The sequence below is a fragment of the Diaphorina citri genome, unplaced genomic scaffold, assembly GCF_000475195.1.
Source record: "Diaphorina citri unplaced genomic scaffold, Diaci psyllid genome assembly version 1.1 scaffold4, whole genome shotgun sequence".
Taxonomy (NCBI): domain Eukaryota; kingdom Metazoa; phylum Arthropoda; class Insecta; order Hemiptera; family Psyllidae; genus Diaphorina; species Diaphorina citri.
This window is the reverse complement of record NW_007377443.1, coordinates 84,377-105,399: the sequence shown is the minus strand read 5'-3', so window position 1 is coordinate 105,399 and position 21,023 is coordinate 84,377. Positions and strand designations below refer to the sequence as shown.

Below are 21,023 nucleotides of genomic sequence, written 5' to 3'. Positions count from 1 at the left end.
TGAACTATAGTTAGCTTGGCTGGTAGCGCGTCTGCCTTGTAGGCGTTAGGCCGTGGGTACGATTCCCGCCCGAAACGGATTTTATCCTGAACGGATAATGTTTGCTGGCTTTCTCCTATCCTGTCTTCCTTCGCTCTTAGATTTCGGTACAATAAGACCTTAGCAGTTACAATTCCCTCTGTCGAACTTCTTAAAAATATGAAAATAAAACGACCCCGCCAATTTCAAAACGGAATCGTGTGACCAACCTCCTTGGTCTAATGTTTTTTTGCAAGCGGGATCGCCTTTAGGAATTTGGAAGCGATTGGTCACGGGATCGTGTGACCAACCTCCTTGGTCTAATGTTTTTTGCAAGCGGGATCGCCTTTAGAAATTCGGAAGCGATTGGTCACGGGATCGTGTGACCAACCTCCTTGGTCTAATGTTTTTTTGCAAGCGGGATCGCCTTTAGGAACTACCTACATTACTCTACATAACACAAAAGACGATCCTATTTAAAAAAAAAAAAAGTTTACTATTAGACTAAAAGAAGAAATCCATAAAAATTCACAAAAATCAGTTCTTCTTTCTGAAAAGCTGGCAGAAAGTTTGTGTTGGGCGATGTTGTTTGTGAAACTACAATGTGCCAAGTATGTATAGGTAGGCAGGCACCTTACATTCTTCTACTGTCGTAAAGTCTTTATCATAAAATTTCGCTTCCTCTGGTGACTGCTTGGTACATTACTTAGTTAAGTGGACAGCTGTTCAGCCTACAGAGTTCAGTTCCTCGATTAAAAAACCGCGATTTAAATTACCGCTTGAAATTTAGTTCCTTATATTGGTTTTTACAACACTTTGAATATCGTGGGGCTTTGTTTTATTGTTCCATTGCGATTCCATTTAAATTTTATCGTGTTACTAAGTTATACTCTAATAGGTACGCCCGCACCCGTACTCTATCGAAGAAGTAGGTATTTCGTACTACAAGTTCTTAACTGGGTGCTATAATCCCTTTACTGGGGTACCTACTACAATTTTCCAACTGCAGTGTAGATACTACAATTTGTCAACTGGGGTACTACAATATTTCCTAACTGAGTATTACAATTTTCTAACTGTGGTGTACTCCGTGTACTACAAAGTACAACTTCTTAACTGGATTACTACAATCTCCTACCTGGGTACTACAACTTCCTAAGTAGCTACTATAAGAATAGAATAGAATATACCTTGTTTATCCTGCCAGAATGAGACTGAAAAGTCCCTTTACTCCCGCAGTCTAAACAAGGTCTTATTTATTTTCATAGGTAGGGTTTACAAATATGCAAATACGAGTATAAATATAAAGCTTGTTTAAATTAAAACTACTACAATTTACTAACTGGGATACATACTACAATTTTCTAACTGGGGTACTACAATTTACTAACGGAGAGTACTACAATTTCTAGTGTTTTTGAGATCTTGTTGATAAATCCCACCGCACCGTGTGTTATTTTTACTACAGAGGAATTTGCTCGTACAGCTACTTTAGTTTTCAGTGCCAAACAGACATGGGGACGCGTACGTGAACACTGAAACGCAACAAATCGTCACGGTCTCTTAATTCTTATCCGACTGATTTTTTTCCGCAAAAGTGTTTTCTTTTTATCTGCCAATTTTTCTTTTTATTAGCACATGGATTTTTAAATAAAAAGTTTACACTAATTTTAGCACGTGCCATTTTTACATTTATTCATTTGTTTCTGTGATATAAAAGCATGCACCTTATTTATCCTGTGCCTGAATAGGATTTTAAGACTGAAAAACCCCTTTATCCGGGGAGGCTAAACAAGGTCTCGTGTATTTGTTTGGAAGTTGGACTATACCTACAATAGATACCTTACCTACATGAAGTGAGATTACAATACAAACATTAAGACTTATAAGATCTTTTCTAAATAAAAAAGATGATAATTTTGTGATAAGATTAAAGTCAGTTTAGGAGAGCTTTTGTTGATTTGATGGGCATACTAGTGATACAAATGGAGGAATGTCTACCCAATCGACGTATTCAGAAAGGTAAGTTTCGGTCATTCGTGATGTAATATTGCTGGCATATGATCAAAACATATTATGACTATGTGATGTATAGAGACGTCATACATAAATGATAATATTCTTGAATGGAACAATGAACAACAACAATGATCAGGAGTTATCTATACGCAATATACCTAAGTACCTAGTCCATAGAATTAATAAATAATTTAGGTATGTGGTTCTATAGGTCCCCAAATACCTACCATGTAATAAAATTATGGGATTTTTATCTGAATTTTCTTTAAGAATGAGTCATTTTCCCTTTGTTCTAATATCATTTACTCCATCCTATTAATCATACATAGTAACTAATATCCAGATATTAATCATAATAGATAATTGTTATTAATCACTACTCGGCGGGCTAGGTATCACAGCATTACTAAGTAGGTAACTATACCTACTTCATTGGTAATTCTTCCTTATTTACTACTTATCAATGTTTATTCTTTCATTGCTAATCCAGCCACCAGTCACACAAAACTCTTTCCAAGTAGCTCCTCAGAATCCTTACGAGGCTGAGTGTACCCTAAATTATATTATAAGTACAGAGCTGAAATCGAACCCGGGACCTCCGCTGTAAAGACAGGTGTACATAGGCTAGAAATCGCTTCCAAAGGACGATCCGCCAGCCTATAGTGTGTCCAGATCAATGTGACAGCGAAAAATTAGGCATTGTTGCCAAACATGTCACATGTGCAATGGTAGAGAATCTCTAATACTCAGTTAGGAAATATTGTAGTACCCCAGTTGACAAATTGTAGTATCTACACTGCAGTTAGAAAATTGTAGTACCCCAGTAAAGGGATTATAGCACCCAGTTAAGAACTTGTAGTACGAAATACTTCTTCGATAGAGTACGGGTGCGGACGTACCTATTATAGTATAACTTAGTAACACGATAAAATTTAAATGGAATCGCAATGGAACAATAAAACAAAACCCCACGATATTCGAAGTATTGTAAAAACCAATATAAGGAAGTAAATTTCAAGCGGTATGTGAATCGCGGTTTTTCAATCGAGGAACTGAACTCTGTAGGCTGAACAGCTGTCCACTTAACTAAGTAATGTACCAAGCAATCACCAGAGGAAGCGAAATTTTATGATAAAGACTTTACGACAGTAGAAGAATGTAAGGTGCCTGCCTACCTATACATACTTGGCACATTGTAGTTTCACAAACAACATCGCCCAACACAAACTTTCTGCCAGCTTTTCAGAAAGAAGAACTGATTTTTGTGAATTTTTATGGATTTCTTCTTTTAGTCTAATAGTAAACATTTTTTTTTTTAGGATCGTCTTTTGTGTTATGTAGAGTAATGTAGGTAGCAGGTAGATGTTTTAAATGGACACTGTGAGATTCTAGAGCACCAAAGTCTAATTAGATCAACTGTCTGATTGAAGTGAAATCGGCGATTTTCTTATTGTAGGTAAATGGGACTTGTTTAGACAGTAAACCAATAAACACAAAACTGAAAATTGATGTATAGCCATTGTTAGAAAATTTAGCCATTGTAAGTGAAATCGGCGATTTTCTTATTGTAGGTAAATGGGACTTGTTTAGACAGTAAACCAATAAACACAAAACTGAAAATTGATGTATAGATTGTATAGCCATTGTTAGAAAATTTAGCCATTGTTAGGAAATTTTAGGAGTTCCGATGGGCTATCATTGTTAGGAAATTTGTCAAACTATTTTTGCTAAACTGAAAAAAGTAAAAAAATTGTAAGTCGATACGAGCTATTGTTTGTTAAGCGCCAATATACTAAAGAGGTACTTACCTGTGAAGAGTAGGTATGAAGTATGATGGAGTAGATTTCTCAAGTATAGGTATAATAAGAGGTAGCTACTTGGGACAATGGTACTTAAGTATTACCTATTAGCTACTTAAGACAACGATACTTGGGTATTACCCATTAGCTAGTTGGGACAATGTCGAATGAATCGTGCTTAAAGATCAAAGTTATACTAAATGTGGAGTATTTTGTGGTTTATGGAGTACTTGACCAAGCAGAGGTTTTACTGGATTGGAAGTACTTTGTTTGCCCTTAGGTCCGAGGGACAATCCTGGGTATTAGTCATCAAGACAGTCATGAGATAAACACCCTGTGATGTGAGTTGCAAGACGAGTGGTACTCAAACTCTCACTACCTAAACAGTGGACTGTTTTCTTCTTCTTCTTTGAGGAGCCTAATGAAACTTGGGATAATATATTAAGCTTCCCAGCCAACTGCATGTTCAGGACCAAGAAGGTCATCTGGTGAAACAATGGGTTTACAGTTTATGGTAAAGACTTGTAGAGATGTATAGAGGTTTACGCATTTTGATATGAAACTCACCGCTGCCGCCTAGTCCTTTAGGAGACAAAATGAATCGATGCATACCCAGTGAAACATATGGGAGGAATTTGTGTAAATTTACAAGCGCTACCTCCCTTGAAAGTCACAGAAATCAGACACATCAGTCACATCACTAGACTCAAAGAAGATTAACCAGAAGCACGTACTGAACCATTCCTCAAATTCTAGATGGTAAGTTGATTCGGAGAAGTTTCTTCTTCTTCTTCTTCTAGTACCATGTCCATTACTGAACGTTGGTGATCAAATTGGCTAATCTTATTGGATCTTGAACTATTTGATATAGGGATGTGTTTGTTTCTTGATACCATTCTCTCAGGTTCTGCATCCAAGATGTTCGTTTTCTCCCTCGTCCTCTTCTTCTTCTTCCGTCTAGGGATCCTTTCAGTATTGTTTGTAGGATTGTGTATCTTTCAGTGGCGTAGCGTCCATGTAGGGCGTGTATGGCGGTCATACACTCCGAGTGTGGAACTGGGAAGGTAGGTAGGTACCTAGTTATACTTGTCTATGCCAATCCATGAAGAGCATGGATGATGGAAATTAGTACCCTGCACGCCTTACACTTGAATTTAGACCACGCTACGCCACTGGTATCTTTGTCCATAAAACAACTACGCACACTTTCCTGCAAAAACATCTAAATTGAAAATATGTAGTGGCTAATTACTCGTATGCAATGATGATAAAATAATAATGCTTGAATTCAGTGATTCGTCGTGAAATGGATCATTCAACATGATATTATGCGAATGTGTGGATCATCTGGGCAGTGGCGTGCTACTGTCTTTTTCCGGTTCCACTCAGGCTGCACTGAGAAAAAAATTAATGATTGGATGCCACAAGTTTTAGGTACTCGTATGCAATGATGATAAAATAATAATGCTTGAATTCAGTGATTCGTCGTGAAATGGATCATTCAACATGATATTATGCGAATGGGTGGATCATCTGGGCAATGGCGTGCTACTGTCTTTTTCCGGTTCCACTCAGGCTGCACTGAGAAAAAAATTAATGATTGGACGCCACAAGTTTTAGCCGAACTCGTGAAATCTTGACCGCTAAAACTCTGCTTTGGTCCACACATCCACAGTCATCATCATTGGTTAACAGCCGAGGGGCTGGTTTGCAGCAGTAGGAAGGAGAAGGTGTCCCCCTGACGGAAGACCTCATTAGTCAAATATACCAGCTCATTGATTTTTTAAGTTTAGAACCAAGTAAGATTCCCTTCTCTTTAAATTTATTTTGAAACTCTTTAAATAGTCATTTTATAGTGAAAAAGTAAAAAGAAAGAAACTTCACAACTTACTTTGCACTTCACTAAAATTTTGACATCACACAAAGTATGAAAATGGTTATGTAACACCTTTAAAAGTTTTTCTTTTCCAATATGTACATAAGAAGTACAGATAGCTACATTTCATGAATCTAGGCAATGTATGTACAGACATTTAACAATTATATAAATAATCAACTATGGATGCATATTACTTACCTATTTATTTTTCTCCAATCAGATATTACACAGGAAGGCATATTTCGGAAAAGTGGATCCACATCTCGTCAGCAAGAGCTGAAAAACCTCCTGGGCCAAAGCAATAGTATAGAATTGTCCAGTGGACAGTTCTCTGTCCATGATTGTGCCTCTGTGCTCAAGTGTTACCTGGCAGAGTTACCTGAACCCGTCCTAACAGAGGTTAGCATTCTAATTACTTAGCTACTCTTATGTATCCTCAATTACTTACCTATGTACTTTCAAGTATCCTTCTTATGTAGGTGCAATGTACATGTATAGATATAATGGTTGATTGTGCCTCTGTGCTCAAGTGTTACCTGGCAGAGTTACCTGAACCCGTCCTAACAGAGGTTAGCATTCTAATTACTTAGCTACTCCTATGTATCCTCAATTACTTACCTATGTACTTTCAAGTATCCTTCTTATGTACCTAGGTGCAATGTACATGTATAGATATAATAGGTAGGTAAGTAGTATGGCTAATACATTGTTATTGTTGTAGTAGCCATTGCCCAAGTCAAACGGAATCAAACCCCCTCTGTAGTTGATAGTCCTAGGAATTCTACCACATCAATTGGTTTAATACATTAGTAAGCACCGGTTTGATTGTTCGGATCCAATTTGATTCTCAACAAAAGGAAAATTACTTCTGAACAGTGGTTGTCCCCATTGTATATTTGTGATAAACTTATATTAGGGACCTACTTATTCTAATTTGACAACAGGCTACCATGCCAATATTTTCCATAGCAGAAGTATTGTAATCATTTTGGGAAGTGGAAGAGATTTTTTTCTCACAACACTAATAATAATGCAGTTTCTTTGTGTTATTATCTCACAACTTTGGTGCTCACTGCAGCATTGTAGGATTTTCCCAATATCTCAATAATCCTAAAATCCAATTTTTACCTACCATGCTGGCACCAGTCGCTATGCATTTAAAGTCAATATTTAAGGGTATTTGAGTAAATTTAGAGTGTATGGCCGCCATACACGCCCTACATGGACGCTACGCCACTGGTTGGTACATAATCCCTAAATGGACTATGCGCTAAAAAGCAAATTTTAATACAGGAGGGCAAAATTCGACATCGACAAACAGCAGAAACAGGGCCCTGAAGTGGGGCGCCTCTTTAAAGACCTAGAGTCGTTATTTTAACCCGTTTTATCGAATGTTGGTTTGGCTCTCCACGTTACCATCTGCCTGCTCAAGTACATCTATGCAGGTAAAAAGAATTGACTTTTCGTACAGTTCCGCGCGCCAGACAGGCGAGTAAACCGAAGACTTCTTGTTCTCATTCACATTTCAATTTGTCTGCACAGGTAAACCTCTCCAGTTAATAGAGTTTTTACAATGCAAACTTAAGTGACGATAATTAAACCGTAAGACGAAAGTTGACCAAAACGCGTTTCTGCTCATGCGCAGAAACGATTTTTTGTCACATAACGGTAAAGAGTTCCGTTAATGGGACGCTAATTTTGGTTGCAAAAACTCTCTAATCATAACGTGGATGGTTAGGCTAAACGGCCTTAGAGGAGTTAGAGGGAGTTGAACACAACTCGGAAGTCTACCGTGATAGTGATAGGTAGATATGTCTGCCACGGATGATCCTGACTCCTAATCAACACAACTGAATTCTCCGAACCATCACTCTTGTCCTAATCTGTTATCAGTTTGCTTATCTGTTATCAGTGAACTCAATATGTTCCAGCTAGTACAATGGTATACGCTAAAGAAGAACAATCCCCTTTGGTTCGCATCGAAACCTCTGAGCAACTACCTGCGACTTCTGGACAAGAAAATCCATTGCATGTTAGAAACCCGAGACAGCAAGAACCGAAGAGTATACGTCATCAAGTTAGGTAAGTTCTGATGGAAAATAATAAACACCATTAAGTCCCGACAGACAGTCGGCAAATGATGAAAGCTGCGTTGGCATTGGTCTTTTGATTCCGATTAGAATTTCCACACCTTTGTTTCACTAATTAGGAACCAATTAGTTAAAAAAGATGCCGGTTTAGCGAGCGACATAGCCTCTTTCTATATTATTCTTATTCTTCTTCTTCCTAACCTTTTCCTACTTATTGTATAAGGTCGGCGTTTCTTGTCAGTCTCTTCCAGGCAGCTCTATTGTGTACCTCATGTCCTGTTTACTTTTGTTAGCCTCTTTCTATACTAACCATACTAATATCAACAGCCTATTGATCTCCAGAAGTTACTAACTGTAATTAAACTCACATGAAGGGGTAAACGCTTCTGCGAAACACTTCCTCAGAAGAAATTAGCATGTTGAACTAGTTTCCGACAGATCACTAAAGCGATCGTTTGTATGGTTATGTGCTCGGGGAACAGTCTGAGACAACACGTGCTTCTGGCTATTTTGGAGTGCATTTAGGCTCGTGAGGACAATTTGATAAAGGAGCTAATTTGATAAACAGTCTGAGACAACACGTGCTTCTGGCTATTTCGGAGTGCATTTAGGCTCGTGAGGACAATTTGATAAAGAGCGAAAAGGTGTGACATAGAAAAGCTTGACATAACCTTGTCACCGAAGTTTTAGCTAGGATTAAGCTTAGTTAGGATTGGTCCACTCCAGTATTATTATGTCGAGGCGGTCTCTTCCATTGCATGTTAGAAACCCGAGACAGCAAGAACCGAAGAGTATACGTCATCAAGTTAGGTAAGTTCTGATGGAAAATAATAAACACCACTAAGTCCCGACAGACAGTCGGCCCATTTCTGGAACAACTTGAGATTTGATGATGAAGTTCTGACAGAAGAAAATAAAGGTAACTGGAGTGTCAACCAAGCCCGTTCAGACAAACACTTCGTCCTTTGCATTTCGCATTCCTCAAAACTCGAAGCCATAGTGTAATGTTACAGATGAAAAACCTTTGAAAACCTTGCCATTGTAATAGCTATTGTGACGTCAAAATTTTGAGAAATGTTAAGTTGCTTTCAGGAGCGTGGTTGTGAAGTTGTATTCAGAAACATAGTGAGGAAAAAGAAGAGGTATCTAATAATAACTAGCTTCCATGAGAACATGCCACTAGCCATACTAGTTACAAGATAATCGATGATTTTCACTTGGTCTGTCCTCAGGTAACATAGTGGTGTCCGAGCAGCCATGTTATGAGCTCTCCAACATAGATGACCTCTGGCTTGAAGCTACTCTGGATGAGCCAGACACCGCTGCTAACGGCATGGTGTTCCTTCTCGACCTCAAAGGCATTCCGTACGGTATTATGAAATACCTAGAATATACAGAGTGGACTAGTGAATTGTACATACAGTGTGGATGTGGATATACAACGCTTTTTCAAGGAACTAAAGGCCGAAAAATTCTAACTTTTTCAAGAAACTAAAGGCCCCAACCTTCCTCTTTTTCAGCCGGTCAATGACAGTATAATGGACAGTTCTGCAGTGAACACCGTGTTCACGTTTGTGGACCGGGAGAAAACAGCTCAATCAAACTCGGAGAATTCTACGGAAGCGGCGCTCGCTCAACTTTATGCTTACATACAGGTCTGTCAATTTACTTTTAATATTAAAAAGAAGAGAAAGAGAAAGAGAGTGGTCTTAGTTCATTAACACCACATAAATTAATTAAAAACGTAGTAGGTAAGTGGATTTGATAAACTTTTTTGCGTCTCTGAAAAAGTTTGAGAGTTTGACCGTAGGCTCAGACCCACACCTACAAGGAAACTCCATTGTTCGATTGGAGATTGTTCATCCCACAGTCTAAACAAGGTCTTATATATTTCATAGGTAAAGTTTACAAATAAGTATATAAACCTTGCTTAACTTCAAAAAAAAAAAATAATAAACAAAAACATAATAAAATAGATATATTATCTTCCAGGTATGTTATTATTATTACCCAATACCCATAGCTGCTTTGTCAGGTTCCAATTCTAGGGGATCTTGTACAAAAATAGAACATAAAATTACCTTTGGTTAATAAAATTTATTTTAACCAAAAATGTATAAAGGTGTTTATTATTTTGGATTGTAAGTTATACAGCTAATTTAGTCATCTTTTAGTTGAATGTAGAGATACTCTCTTTATGCTACTACTTAAGATCAATTCAAAAAGTTATCTGACTCTTTTGGTAGACTTTTTTTTTTTGTGGAGGAGTCCAATGCCTCTAAAATGCCTCTAGCATGTTGGAATGAAATCATTCCAACATGCTAAAGTCCTATCAGGCTTTATCCCACCTTACCTTTTTGCTGGAATTAACAGTTTCCCTTTTCCCAGAGCTAACTGAATTTTCCTCAGAAGGCTGAGTGCATACCAAAAGCAAAGCATAACTCTGACTCTTTTGGTAGACTTTTTTTTTGTGGAAGAGTCCAATGCCTCTTTAGCCTATTCTATCAGGCTTTATCCCACCTTACCTTTTTGCTGGAATTTTTTTTCCTTTTTTTCCCAGAGCTAATTGAATTTTCCTCAGAAGGCTGAGTGTATACTAAAAGCAAAGCATAGTAAAATTTATTTTAACCAAAAATGTATAAAGGTGTTTATTATTTTGGATTGTAAGTTATACAGCTAATTTAGTCATCTTTTAGTTGAATTTAGAGATACTCACTTTATGCTACTACTTAAGATCAATTCAAAAAGTTATCTGACTCTTTTGGTAGACTTTTTTTGTGGAAGAGTCCAATGCCTCTTTAGCCTATCCTATCAGGCTTTATCCCACCTTACCTTTTTGCTGGAATTTTTTCCCAGAGCTAATTGAATTTTCCTCAGAAGGCTGAGTGCATACCAAAAGCAAAGCATAGTAAATGACTTCGCATCTGCCAGGAGTTCAAGTTTATCCACACAATGATATGATCGCGCCCAGCGCCCAGAATTTAAAGATCGTGTATTTAAAACTTAGAACTCTTTTGTTCAACAACTCAGATAGAAACATTTTACAACATACATACACCTCAGTGGTGTAGTGATTAAGGCGGTGGACTTTGAATCTGGAGGTTGGAGGTTTGATTGCAAGTCAAGTCATAAAATTTAGCTTAGTGTATTACTTGAGCGGAGAACTAAATTTGTGACAAGCTTTTATGCTTAACACAATTAAAACTCCTTCCTTTTACAACATACAGATAGAAACATTTTACAACATACATACACCTCAGTGGTGTAGTGATTAAGGCGGTGGACTTTGAATCTGGAGGTTGGAGGTTTGATTCCAAGTCAAGTCATAAAATTTAGCTTAGTGTATTACTTGAGCGGAGAACTAAATTTGTGACGAGCTTTTATGCTTAACACAATTAAAACTCCTTCCTTTTACAACATACATACATACATACTCGTATAATTACATATATGGAGTGGAGAACTAAATTTGTGACAAGCTTTTATGCTTAACACAATTAAAACTCCTTCCTTTTACAACATACATACATACTCGTATAATAATTACATATACATACCGGATTGATAAAGATGCAGTCTGTGTTCTGAATGGTGTAAGCATTGAGCTGATCCCCTAGTATGACCAAATCAGGCAAAGGATAGAGTGAGAGAGCACCATATTGACTCCAGTACACCGGACATAGGTTGAGTGGAAGAGACACCAGAGTCCCTTGTGATACCAGGGTGCGTACAAACTAAAAAAAAAAAGGTTTATTAAAAAGTTAGGTAACTTTTAAGGATATGCACATCTCTTAAGAATATATTATTTTCTTCTTTTGAATATAAAATTTAAATACTACAATTGGCGTTAGCTTGGAGGATAGCGGGTTTGCCTTGTAAGCGCCAGGTCGCAGGTTCGTTTCACGCCCAGAGCGGATTTTATCCTAAACAGATAAGCGTCGTTTTCGGAACGGCAGGCTTTCTCCTATCCTGTCTTCCTTCTTTGTTCGAGACGATAAGACCTTAGAAGTTATAGTTCCCTCTAGGTACATAAATTTTAAGAACAATAAGAAAAATAATGTCTTTTTTCCCCCTTTGGAGGATAGCGGGTTTGCCTTGTAAGCGCCAGGTCGCAGGTTCGTTTCACGCCCAGAGCGGATTTTATCCTAAACAGATGAGCGTCGTTTTCGGAACGGCAGGCTTTCTCCTATCCTGTCTTCCTTCTATGTTCGAGACGATAAGACCTTAGAAGTTACAGTTCCCTCTACATAGATTTAAGAACAATAAGAAAAATAATGTCTTTTTTTCCCCGTTGTTCTTGCTTACGTGTTTGGATATATCGCCTTCCTCGGGAAATTTGATACAATTGCGGCACATCTTGGATAGAAGCTCCTCCCTGACCACCAGGATTTCTTGACTACAATATTGAACTCGGCATGGATTCGTTGCCATTGTACTGTTCGGGACAAAGCCTTGGAATTCCGATGTGATGAACTTGGGTAGAGCAGGTCTAGAAATGAGAATGCAATATTTGATTTCCTTTCTCGGATTTTTTTTTCCTTGACTATTTCTGACATTTCTATAATTTTTCTTTTACTCTGGTAATCGAACCCGGGACCTCCTGCCACGGAGGTTCCTAATTGTTTTGTTATTGTAATAAGAAAAGACAGCAGCCTCCGTGGCCGAGTGGGTATCACACTAGGCTTGCACGCAGGAGGCCCGGCTGGGCCGAGATTTTTTCGGCTCTGTGCTTGGAGTTCGGGGTGCACTCAACCTCGTGAGGACAATTGAGTAGCGACCAGTGGCAGCATTACCAGTGTAAAAAGATTATTGAAATATGGAAATTGATTGCAAAGGAGGCACTTAGTAATGTTGTGATATCCACAAAGATTGTGAAAAAGCTTTACTTACTTACCACAAAGAACTTGAGATTTGATTTGATTTTTTTTTTATATATATAAAAAGAAAAGACGTAGCGTATCTAGAAGACCAGTCTGAACTCACAATGTCCATTTTACCTACCTGGGTAGAATATTCACATGGGGAGAATCATTCTGGGCAGGAACCAGCACAAAATGCGTCCCACTCAGAAAGGTATGATCGGCAATCAGCATACCCAAACCTCCTAGCTTCTCCTTGAGGACGTGACTGTGTTTATGTCCGTACTGTACTGATAGGAACTCGCGCTCTTCCGCGGCAGGCTTTCTCCTATCCTGTCTTCCTTCTATGTTCGAGACGATAAGACCTTAGAAGTTACAGTTCCCTCTACATAAATTTTAGGAACAATAAGAAAAATAATGTCTTTTTCCCCGTTGTTCTTGCTTACGTGTTTGGATATATCGCCTTCCTCGGGAAATTTGATACAATTGCGGCACATCTTGGATAGAAGCTCCTCCCTGACCACCAGGATTTCTTGACTACAATATTGAACTCGGCATGGATTCGTTGCCATTGTACTGTTCGGGACAAAGCCTTGGAATTCCGATGTGATGAACTCACACAGGTTGTTTCTTACCTTATAGTTTTTCCCCCTTTTAGGCGCTTTAACTTACCTTATCGTTATCCAAGTGAACATCACTTAAAATCACTATCATGGCATTCTCATTGTTCTTTTCCATTTTAGTCATTCTGTTCACACTTTTGAGTGAGACAGGCGACGGCCCACCCCAAATATTCTGGTTGCCGAAATAGAGGCGACTATTTTTTGATGCTTCAGGCGGGGGAAAACCAAGGGCATCAACATGAAGGATTTGATCCTTATAATGTCCTTCAACAAGGACAATGCAGTTCTCGGTGTAGAGACCAGGATGGTAACTGAAAACAGAAGTTAACAACAGAAGACAGTTTGAGCCAATTCATAATGTTATTCTGTTCCTATAAACTTTATAGTATAAAGTATCTTCAGCGTAAGTAGATCGCAAAGTGAAGAAAAATCTTCAACACAATAAAAGACTAATTTTTACAGATTAATTTCCACACTCACATTGTACCATCAAGGTTCAGTAGGCGCCAACATGAAGGATTTGATCCTTATAATGTCCTTCGACAAGGACAATGCAGTTCTCGGTGTAGAGACCAGGATGGTAACTGAAAAAAGAAGTTAACAATAGAGGACAGTTTGAGCCAATTCACAAAGTTATTCTGTTCCTATAAAACATCTTCAGCGTAAGTAGATAGCAAAGTGAAGAAAAATCTTCAACACATTAAAAGACTAATTTTTATAGATTAATTTTCACACTCACATTGTACCATCAAGGTTCAGTAGGCGCCCAAGTTAGTTCTTTTGGACGGAACAACTTAGAGCTAGAGCAAGTCCTACCTTGTTTGAGAAAGATCAAGCTGCACAATGCCAGTGGGGTCCTCGAGAAAATATCTGTTCTCCTTAAGCTGTGAAATCATACCGAGGACCACTGTCTTATGATTCACATTGGTTAAACTCATGAGGTACTCAACCCAATCCAATTTGACCGAATCAGCATTCGGATTGATATTATTGAATAACGAGTGTCTCAGTGTTCTCTGACGAATAATATTGTACCGCTCGCGAAATAGTTTACTCTTGGCATCGGAATCCGCACACAGTTTTCTTTTTTTGTCCACTAATTTGAACTTCTTCAGATCGGGATCGTAGTCAAACTGAGGTATGTCGAACGCCGAGATGACGGAGAAGATTTGTTCCTCTGAATTGATTTCGGTTCGACAGCATTCCTGAAATGGTTAATAAATTTATGAAGACAATCCACTCTTTATTGAGTTTGGAATTGATAAGGTGTAGAGACCAGGATGGTAACTGAAAACAGAAGTTAACAACAGAAGACAGTTTGAGCCAATTCATAATGTTATTCTGTTCCTTTTTTTTAAAAAAAAAAAAAAAAAAAAAAAAAAAAAAAGCTGGGTTCTGGACAGTTATGAATGTTGTATTTGCTCTTGGTTCCAAAAGAACTTGTTGATTTTTGAACACAGTGCTAGTGCCATGCTTTTTTGTGTAGAATGTATAACTCACAAGAATTTGTCAAGCCAAGTTTGCTGAAGAACCCAGCATTAATTGTTATCTTTATTATCTCTAAAAAAAAAGATTGTATATTGTTATTCTCTTTCCTCAGTTTCTTGTGAGATCCGTTAATACTTACGCTGTCAGGGAGAAACCATTCAATTTGAAAGACTGAGACACAAATTTTCTGAATTTCTGAGCTTCTGACATTGTGTACCTAGGAAAAAATGATCAGGGACATGAGAAGATTTTAAGGATAATAAGGCAGAGACAGTTTCCTAAAGAACTTAAATATATGACACTTTTATTTAGCTTGGAAGGTAGTGTGTCTGTCTTGTAAGTGTCAGGTTGCAGGTTTGATTCGTCTAGGACAAACTTATCCTGAACTGTCTTTCGATAATAAGGCAGAGACAGTTTCCTAAAGAACTTAAATATATGACACTTTTATTTAGCTTGGAAGGTAGTGTGTCTGTCTTGTAAGTGCCAGGTTGCAGGTTTGATTCCTGTCTGGGACAAACTTATCCTGAACTGAACTGTCTTTTTAGGTACAGCTATCCTTCTCCTATCCTGTACTCCTCCTCTCTTCCATTTCGAGATGATAAGTAATCCATTGTTACAATCCCTTTGATTATTTTAAAAGCTTTATCCAAATGGAAGGTACCTATCCATTTATTTTGGTGGTTGACACAACTTTGCAAGGACTTACCCTGTTAGACACAGGAATCACAGGATGAAGGATGAGAGGGACCAAATTGTGATAAGTCTCGAAAGCTGTTACAGGTCCTTGCACATCAGTGGGTACCTTAAGACAGTTGATAGTGATAAAAAGAAAAAAAGATTATAAAGCCCATAAATTTTACCCACTACCCTTCCCACTTCCCACCTTCCCTGTTAAAAAATTCAAATTTTCAAAATTTCATTTGCGTTCAGATTTAAAATTTACCGCCCGTTGGCGCCAAAAAAATAATGGAACTTCCTAAAATACGTAAAGCACCTCGTCCACACCGAAACGTGACGTCAGTTGAGCGTATTTTTTTTTTTCTTCCCGCCGCGGCCGGAAAATCAAAACATCAACAAAAACAGCAGCATTGTACAATAAATAAAAAATGGACTCAAGTGTCTATATTTTTTCTTAAATTTTCCATTATTTCTTTCTTAAAACCAATTTACCATTTTACCTACTTATATTTTCATTTTAAACGTCTTTTCGAAGATAGTTTAGTATAAATCAACCTGTTGGTGTCAGTGCAAAACTTTTAACTAGATAAAATTCTAGTGTCTCTAGACATCATTCCATCAGACAGGTAGCTGTCAACATGACAGAAGCTTTGGAGTTTCAAGAAGTTTCCTCAGAGTTTCGAGGTGCATTGTGCCCAGGAAAACTCAAAATAACAGACCAGAACATTGTATTCAAGAACAAGAAAACAGGTAAAGTAGAACAAATCAACGGACCTGATCTAGATTTTGTAAACTGGCAAAAATTGGTCGGAACATGGGCACTCAGGATATTCCTTAAAAATGGAAGTTTGCACAGATTTGCTGGATTCAAGGAAACTGAAATTGATAAAATATGTTCATTTTTTAAAACCAATTTTAAAATTGATGTACCTGAGAAAGAATTGAGTGTAAGAGGATGGAATTGGGGAGGTACAAAGTTCATTGGAAATGTCCTTTCATTTGATGTGAACAATACAACTGCATTTGAAATTCCATTGAGAGATGTGTCTCAATGCACAACTGGTAAGAATGAGGTCACTGTGGAATTTCATCCAAATGATGAAGCTGCTGAAAGTTTAATTGAAATGAGATTTTATATTCCAACAAATGAAATAGCCGGAGATACAGATCCTGTAGAAGCTTTCAAAGATAGTGTTATGAACCAGGCCAGTGTTATCAATGCTACTGGGGATGCTATTGCAGTATTTAATGAGATTCAATGCCTTACACCTAGAGGTCGATATGATATCAAAATATTCAATTCCTTCTTCCAACTCCATGGTAAAACCTTTGACTATAAAATACCAATCTCCACAGTGTTACGTATGTTCACTTTACCTCACAAAGATGGTAGACAAAACTTTTTTGTAATCAGTCTGGATCCACCTATCAAGCAAGGTCAGACACGATATCATTTCCTCACACTTTTGTTCAACCAAGATGAGACATCTGAAATGGAGCTTCCTTTTTCTGAACAGGAATTGAAAGAAAAATATGAAGGAAAATTGGACAAGGAATTGAGTGGGCCAACCTATGAAGTGATGGCAAAAATAATGAAAGTGATTGTTAATCGGAAGATCACTGTACCTGGTTCATTCAGAGGTCACACTGGAACATCTGCTGTAACTTGTTCTTACAAGGCTGCTGCTGGATACATCTATCCTCTAGAAAGAGGTTTCATTTTTATTCACAAACCTCCTATTCACATACGTTTTGAAGAGATTGCAACAGTTAACTTTGCTAGGAGTGGTGGAAGTACTAGATCATTTGATTTTGAAATTGAACTCAAGTCAGGAGTCCTCCATACATTCAGCAGCATTGAAAAAGAAGAATATGGAAAACTATTTGATTTTATCAGAGAAAAGAAATTGAGAGTCAAAAACACTGGCAAAGGTGAGAAACCCAACTACAAGGAAGACTTCGGTTCATCTGATGATGAAAAGGAACCTGATGCATACTTGGCTAGAGTTAAAAGAGAAGCTGCAGAGAGAGATGATGAGGATGATGAAGATGAAGATGAGAGTACAGATGAAGATTTTAACCCAGATCAAGCAGAGTCTGATGTAGCAGAAGAATATGATAGTAATCCAACACCTACAGATTCAGATGAGGACTCTGATGCTTCTGAAGGAACAAAGAAAAAGAAGAAAGAAAAATCAAGGAAAACTATCACAATATCTGAGAAACCAAGAAAATCCAAAAAAGACAAAGAATCATCAGGTGGTTCTACCAAGAGGAAGAAGAAGGACAAAAATGCCCCCAAGAAACCAATGTCAGCTTACATGATGTGGTTTAATGATATGCGAGAAAAGATCAAGAAAGATAACCCTGGCATTTCATTTACTGAAATAGCCAAAAAAGGAGGAGAGTTGTGGAAAACAGTATCTAGTAAGGAAAAGGCAGAATATGATGAAAAGGTAAACAAAGCAAAAGAAGATTATAATGAAGCCCTCAAAGCTTACAAAGAGAGTGGGGGAGGCCAAGACAGTGATGATGGAAAAACAAGCAAATCTAAAAAACCTGCTAAGAAAAAAGAAACTGCTTCTACTGCTGTGTCTCCTCACAAAGTGAAAAGTAAAGAATTCATTGAGAGCAATGGAAGCAGCTCTGATAGTGATGATGATAAGAAAGCTTCAAGTAAGAGAAAGAGAGATAGTGATGAAGACAGCAAAGCAAAGACAAAAAAGAAGAAAGAGAAGAGTGAATCTGAGTCTGACAGTGGAGAATCAGAAAAAGAAAAGAAATCTAAATCTAAACCCAAAGGTGACAAATCCAAATCCAAGTCTAAGAAAGAAGATGAAATTGATGATGAGGAGTATGATGAACCTGTTGAGAGTACACCACCTTCATCTGATGCAGGCTCTGATGCTTCAAGTAGTGAAGATGATGATTAAAAATCATTTCCTTGTCTTGAATATTTACTTGTAAGTGCACTCTTTATCTTTGTATAGAGGGGTTAACCTCTCATAATAGGGTTTACACCAAGTGTACCTACTGCGGCTATGTGTAAAAAAAAAAGTTCAATTTCAATTTAGGCAACTATATTTTTAGGAAACACATGTGTCTCCTATAAATTTTATTAAGAGCTATCAAGCTGGTTGGAATTTACGCCCAACAATCCAGATGTGGTTATGTTCTCCTTAAGCTGTGAAATCATACCGAGGACCACTGTCTTATGATTCACATTGGTTAAACTCATGAGGTACTCAACCCAATCCAACTTGACCGAATCCGCATTCGGATTGATATTATTGAATAGCGAATGTCTCAGTGTTCTCTGACGAATAATATTGTAGCGCTCGCGAAATAGTTTACTCTTGGCATCGGAATCCGCACACAGTTTTCTTTTTTTGTCCACTAATTTGAACTTCTTCAGATCGGGATCATAGTCAAACTGAGGTATGTCAAACGCCGAGATGACAGAGAAGATCTGTTCCTCTGAATTGATTTCGGTTCGACAGCATTCCTGAAATGGTTAATAAATTTATGGAGACAATCCACTCTTTATTGAGTTTAGAATTAATAAGTAGATGGTATTAAGGACTAACATTTGTTGTAAACTCTATGAGGTCATAGGTGCAAGAAGGGTTATCTCTGTGCAAATGCATGCTGAATGTTTGGAAATAAACCACCATGGAACAGTAGTAGTCTTGGGCATTAAAAGTAATACCTATGCATCATTGTTCATTAGCATACCTTGAGAGCTTCTTCAATGTGTGATTTTTCTACAAATTGGGATCCAATGGTTTGCTTGTGTATTTGATCTATCAGTTTATCAAGCCAAGAGTCTCTCTCATATGAGGGAATAGGTTCTAATTGTTGTACAAGAAAAGATAAGGCTTCTCTGTAAAAGAAATTGTTATATCATTACAGTAACTGTTTAGAAAACATAGTTTCAAGGAAGCTGGGTAGTGGGTAGGTACAGTTGAGTGTGTAAAAAAAGTTCTTTGTTATTCTCTCTTTTATTTTCTAAAAAAAAAAAGCTGGGTTCTAGACAGTTATGAATGTTGTATTTGCTCTTGGGTCCAAAAGAACTTGTTGATTTTTGAACACAGTGCTAGTGCCATGCTTTTTAGTGTAGAATGTATAACTCACAAGAATTTGTCAAGCCAAGTTTGCTTAAGAACCCAGCATTAATTGTTATCTTTAATATCTAAAAAAAAAAGATTGTATTGTTATTCTCTTTCCTCAGTTTTTTGTGAGATCCAGATGTGGTTAGTTTGATAGTAAAGTTATGAATGTACCATTTTTTTGTATTATTTTATTTTTCATCTTGATCGTTATTCCAAAATAAACATGTTCTCAATAGAAAATGTATCTTTTTTCTTTCTTCTTCACATTTCCACCTGTAAACACACTCTTACATCAACCTGTTTTTTCTTCTCCAAAATTGAATCACCTGTTGAGTAAGCTTCACAATAACTTATTCCTACAAGGTTGAACGCATCCAGGAATAGCGAGCAGCAACGGATGCGTGCTCAGTCGGTCATCTCTTAAGGTACACACCTCGTTCAATGGTGCTTAACTTCAGAGTTTCACGTGGTTTCAGTGATGTATAATATTTTACTCCTACATACTCGTACATAGATAATTAGATACATCTATCATGAACACGTGACAGACGATGGCTAAGGTATGGTTCACAATTTATTGACCTCCACGTTTCGAGGGTAACGTCTAGGTAGATTAGACTATCTACACCAGAAACCATCTTATTGAATAAATAAATTGATGCAAAACTTGGCAATAAAAGAGTTAGGGTAAAAGAACACTCAAATAAGCATCATTCAATAGGATAAGGAAAGTCGTGTGATGTTCACACCAGATTTTTTACATAAAGCTTTACCTAAATCAAAATTTTGAAGGTGTACCTTCAAAATCAAGCCCCCCCAAAAATTTAGGCAAGAACCGCCTATGTTTGTAAAAACAAATTTAAAGGATGTACCTACCTTTGTAAAAACAAATTTAAAGGATGTACCTACCTTTGTAAAAACAAAGTCAGAGGATGTATACTTGGTCACTGCGCTCGCCTTGCACGCGGGAGACCCGGGTTCGATTCCCGGCGGGGTCAAGAAATTTGTATCATGCAAATGATTGATTCCGTGACTGGCTGTTGCGGGGCCCACTCAGCCTCGTGAGGAAAATGAGTAGCTATGACATATAAATGCGCATAGCGAGTTAGCGACCGGTGCCAGCATGGTAGGTAAACATTGGATTTTAGGATTATTGAGATATTGGGAAAATCCTACAATGCTGCAGTGAGCACCAAACTTGTGATATAATAACACAAAGAAACTGCATTTAGGATGTACCTGTGTGAATTGCTTTGGTAACCACCGAGTAGACCTGGGATTAGTGGCTATACGAGTATCTACAAAGAACGTTGTACCTACTATACATTTCTCATGTGTTATGAATAAAAGAGGAAAAAGAAAAATGCATGATTGGCTTGTTCATGTGATGGTAATCTAAATCGAGAGGTGACGTCATCATTTTATAATAAGTGAAGAGTACTAAAGAGTAAAATTCTT

General features: G+C 37.6%; 2 protein-coding genes across 2 annotated transcripts in view; one reads left to right on the top strand and one right to left on the bottom strand.

Moving 5' to 3' along the window:
• The window catches only part of LOC103520971 (DNA polymerase epsilon subunit 2), a 29,379-nt gene extending 9,820 nt beyond the window's left edge, over nt 1-19,559 (bottom strand). Inside the window, exons 1-8 of the mRNA XM_026829373.1 lie at nt 19,528-19,559; nt 19,189-19,336; nt 18,602-18,958; nt 14,104-14,492; nt 13,337-13,598; nt 12,807-12,997; nt 12,111-12,294; nt 11,363-11,539 (exon numbers count right to left, since the gene is read on the bottom strand). Coding sequence (XP_026685174.1) covers nt 11,363-11,539; nt 12,111-12,294; nt 12,807-12,997; nt 13,337-13,598; nt 14,104-14,492; nt 18,602-18,958; nt 19,189-19,336; nt 19,528-19,559 — 1,740 coding nt within the window. The remainder of the gene's footprint in view (nt 1-11,362; nt 11,540-12,110; nt 12,295-12,806; nt 12,998-13,336; nt 13,599-14,103; nt 14,493-18,601; nt 18,959-19,188; nt 19,337-19,527) is intronic.
• Nucleotides 15,876-18,499, top strand: LOC103519276 (FACT complex subunit Ssrp1). The gene has a single exon (XM_008484390.3). The coding sequence runs from the start codon at nt 16,092-16,094 to the stop codon at nt 18,384-18,386; it is 2,295 nt and encodes a 764-aa protein (XP_008482612.1). The 5' UTR covers nt 15,876-16,091; the 3' UTR covers nt 18,387-18,499.
• Nucleotides 19,560-21,023: the final 1,464 nt, after the last annotated feature.

What these genes read in the sequence shown, in the direction of transcription:
- LOC103519276 (XM_008484390.3), top strand. Translation starts at nt 16,092, where the DNA reads ATGACAGAAGCTTTGGAGTTTCAAGAAGTTTCCTCAGAGTTTCGAGGT.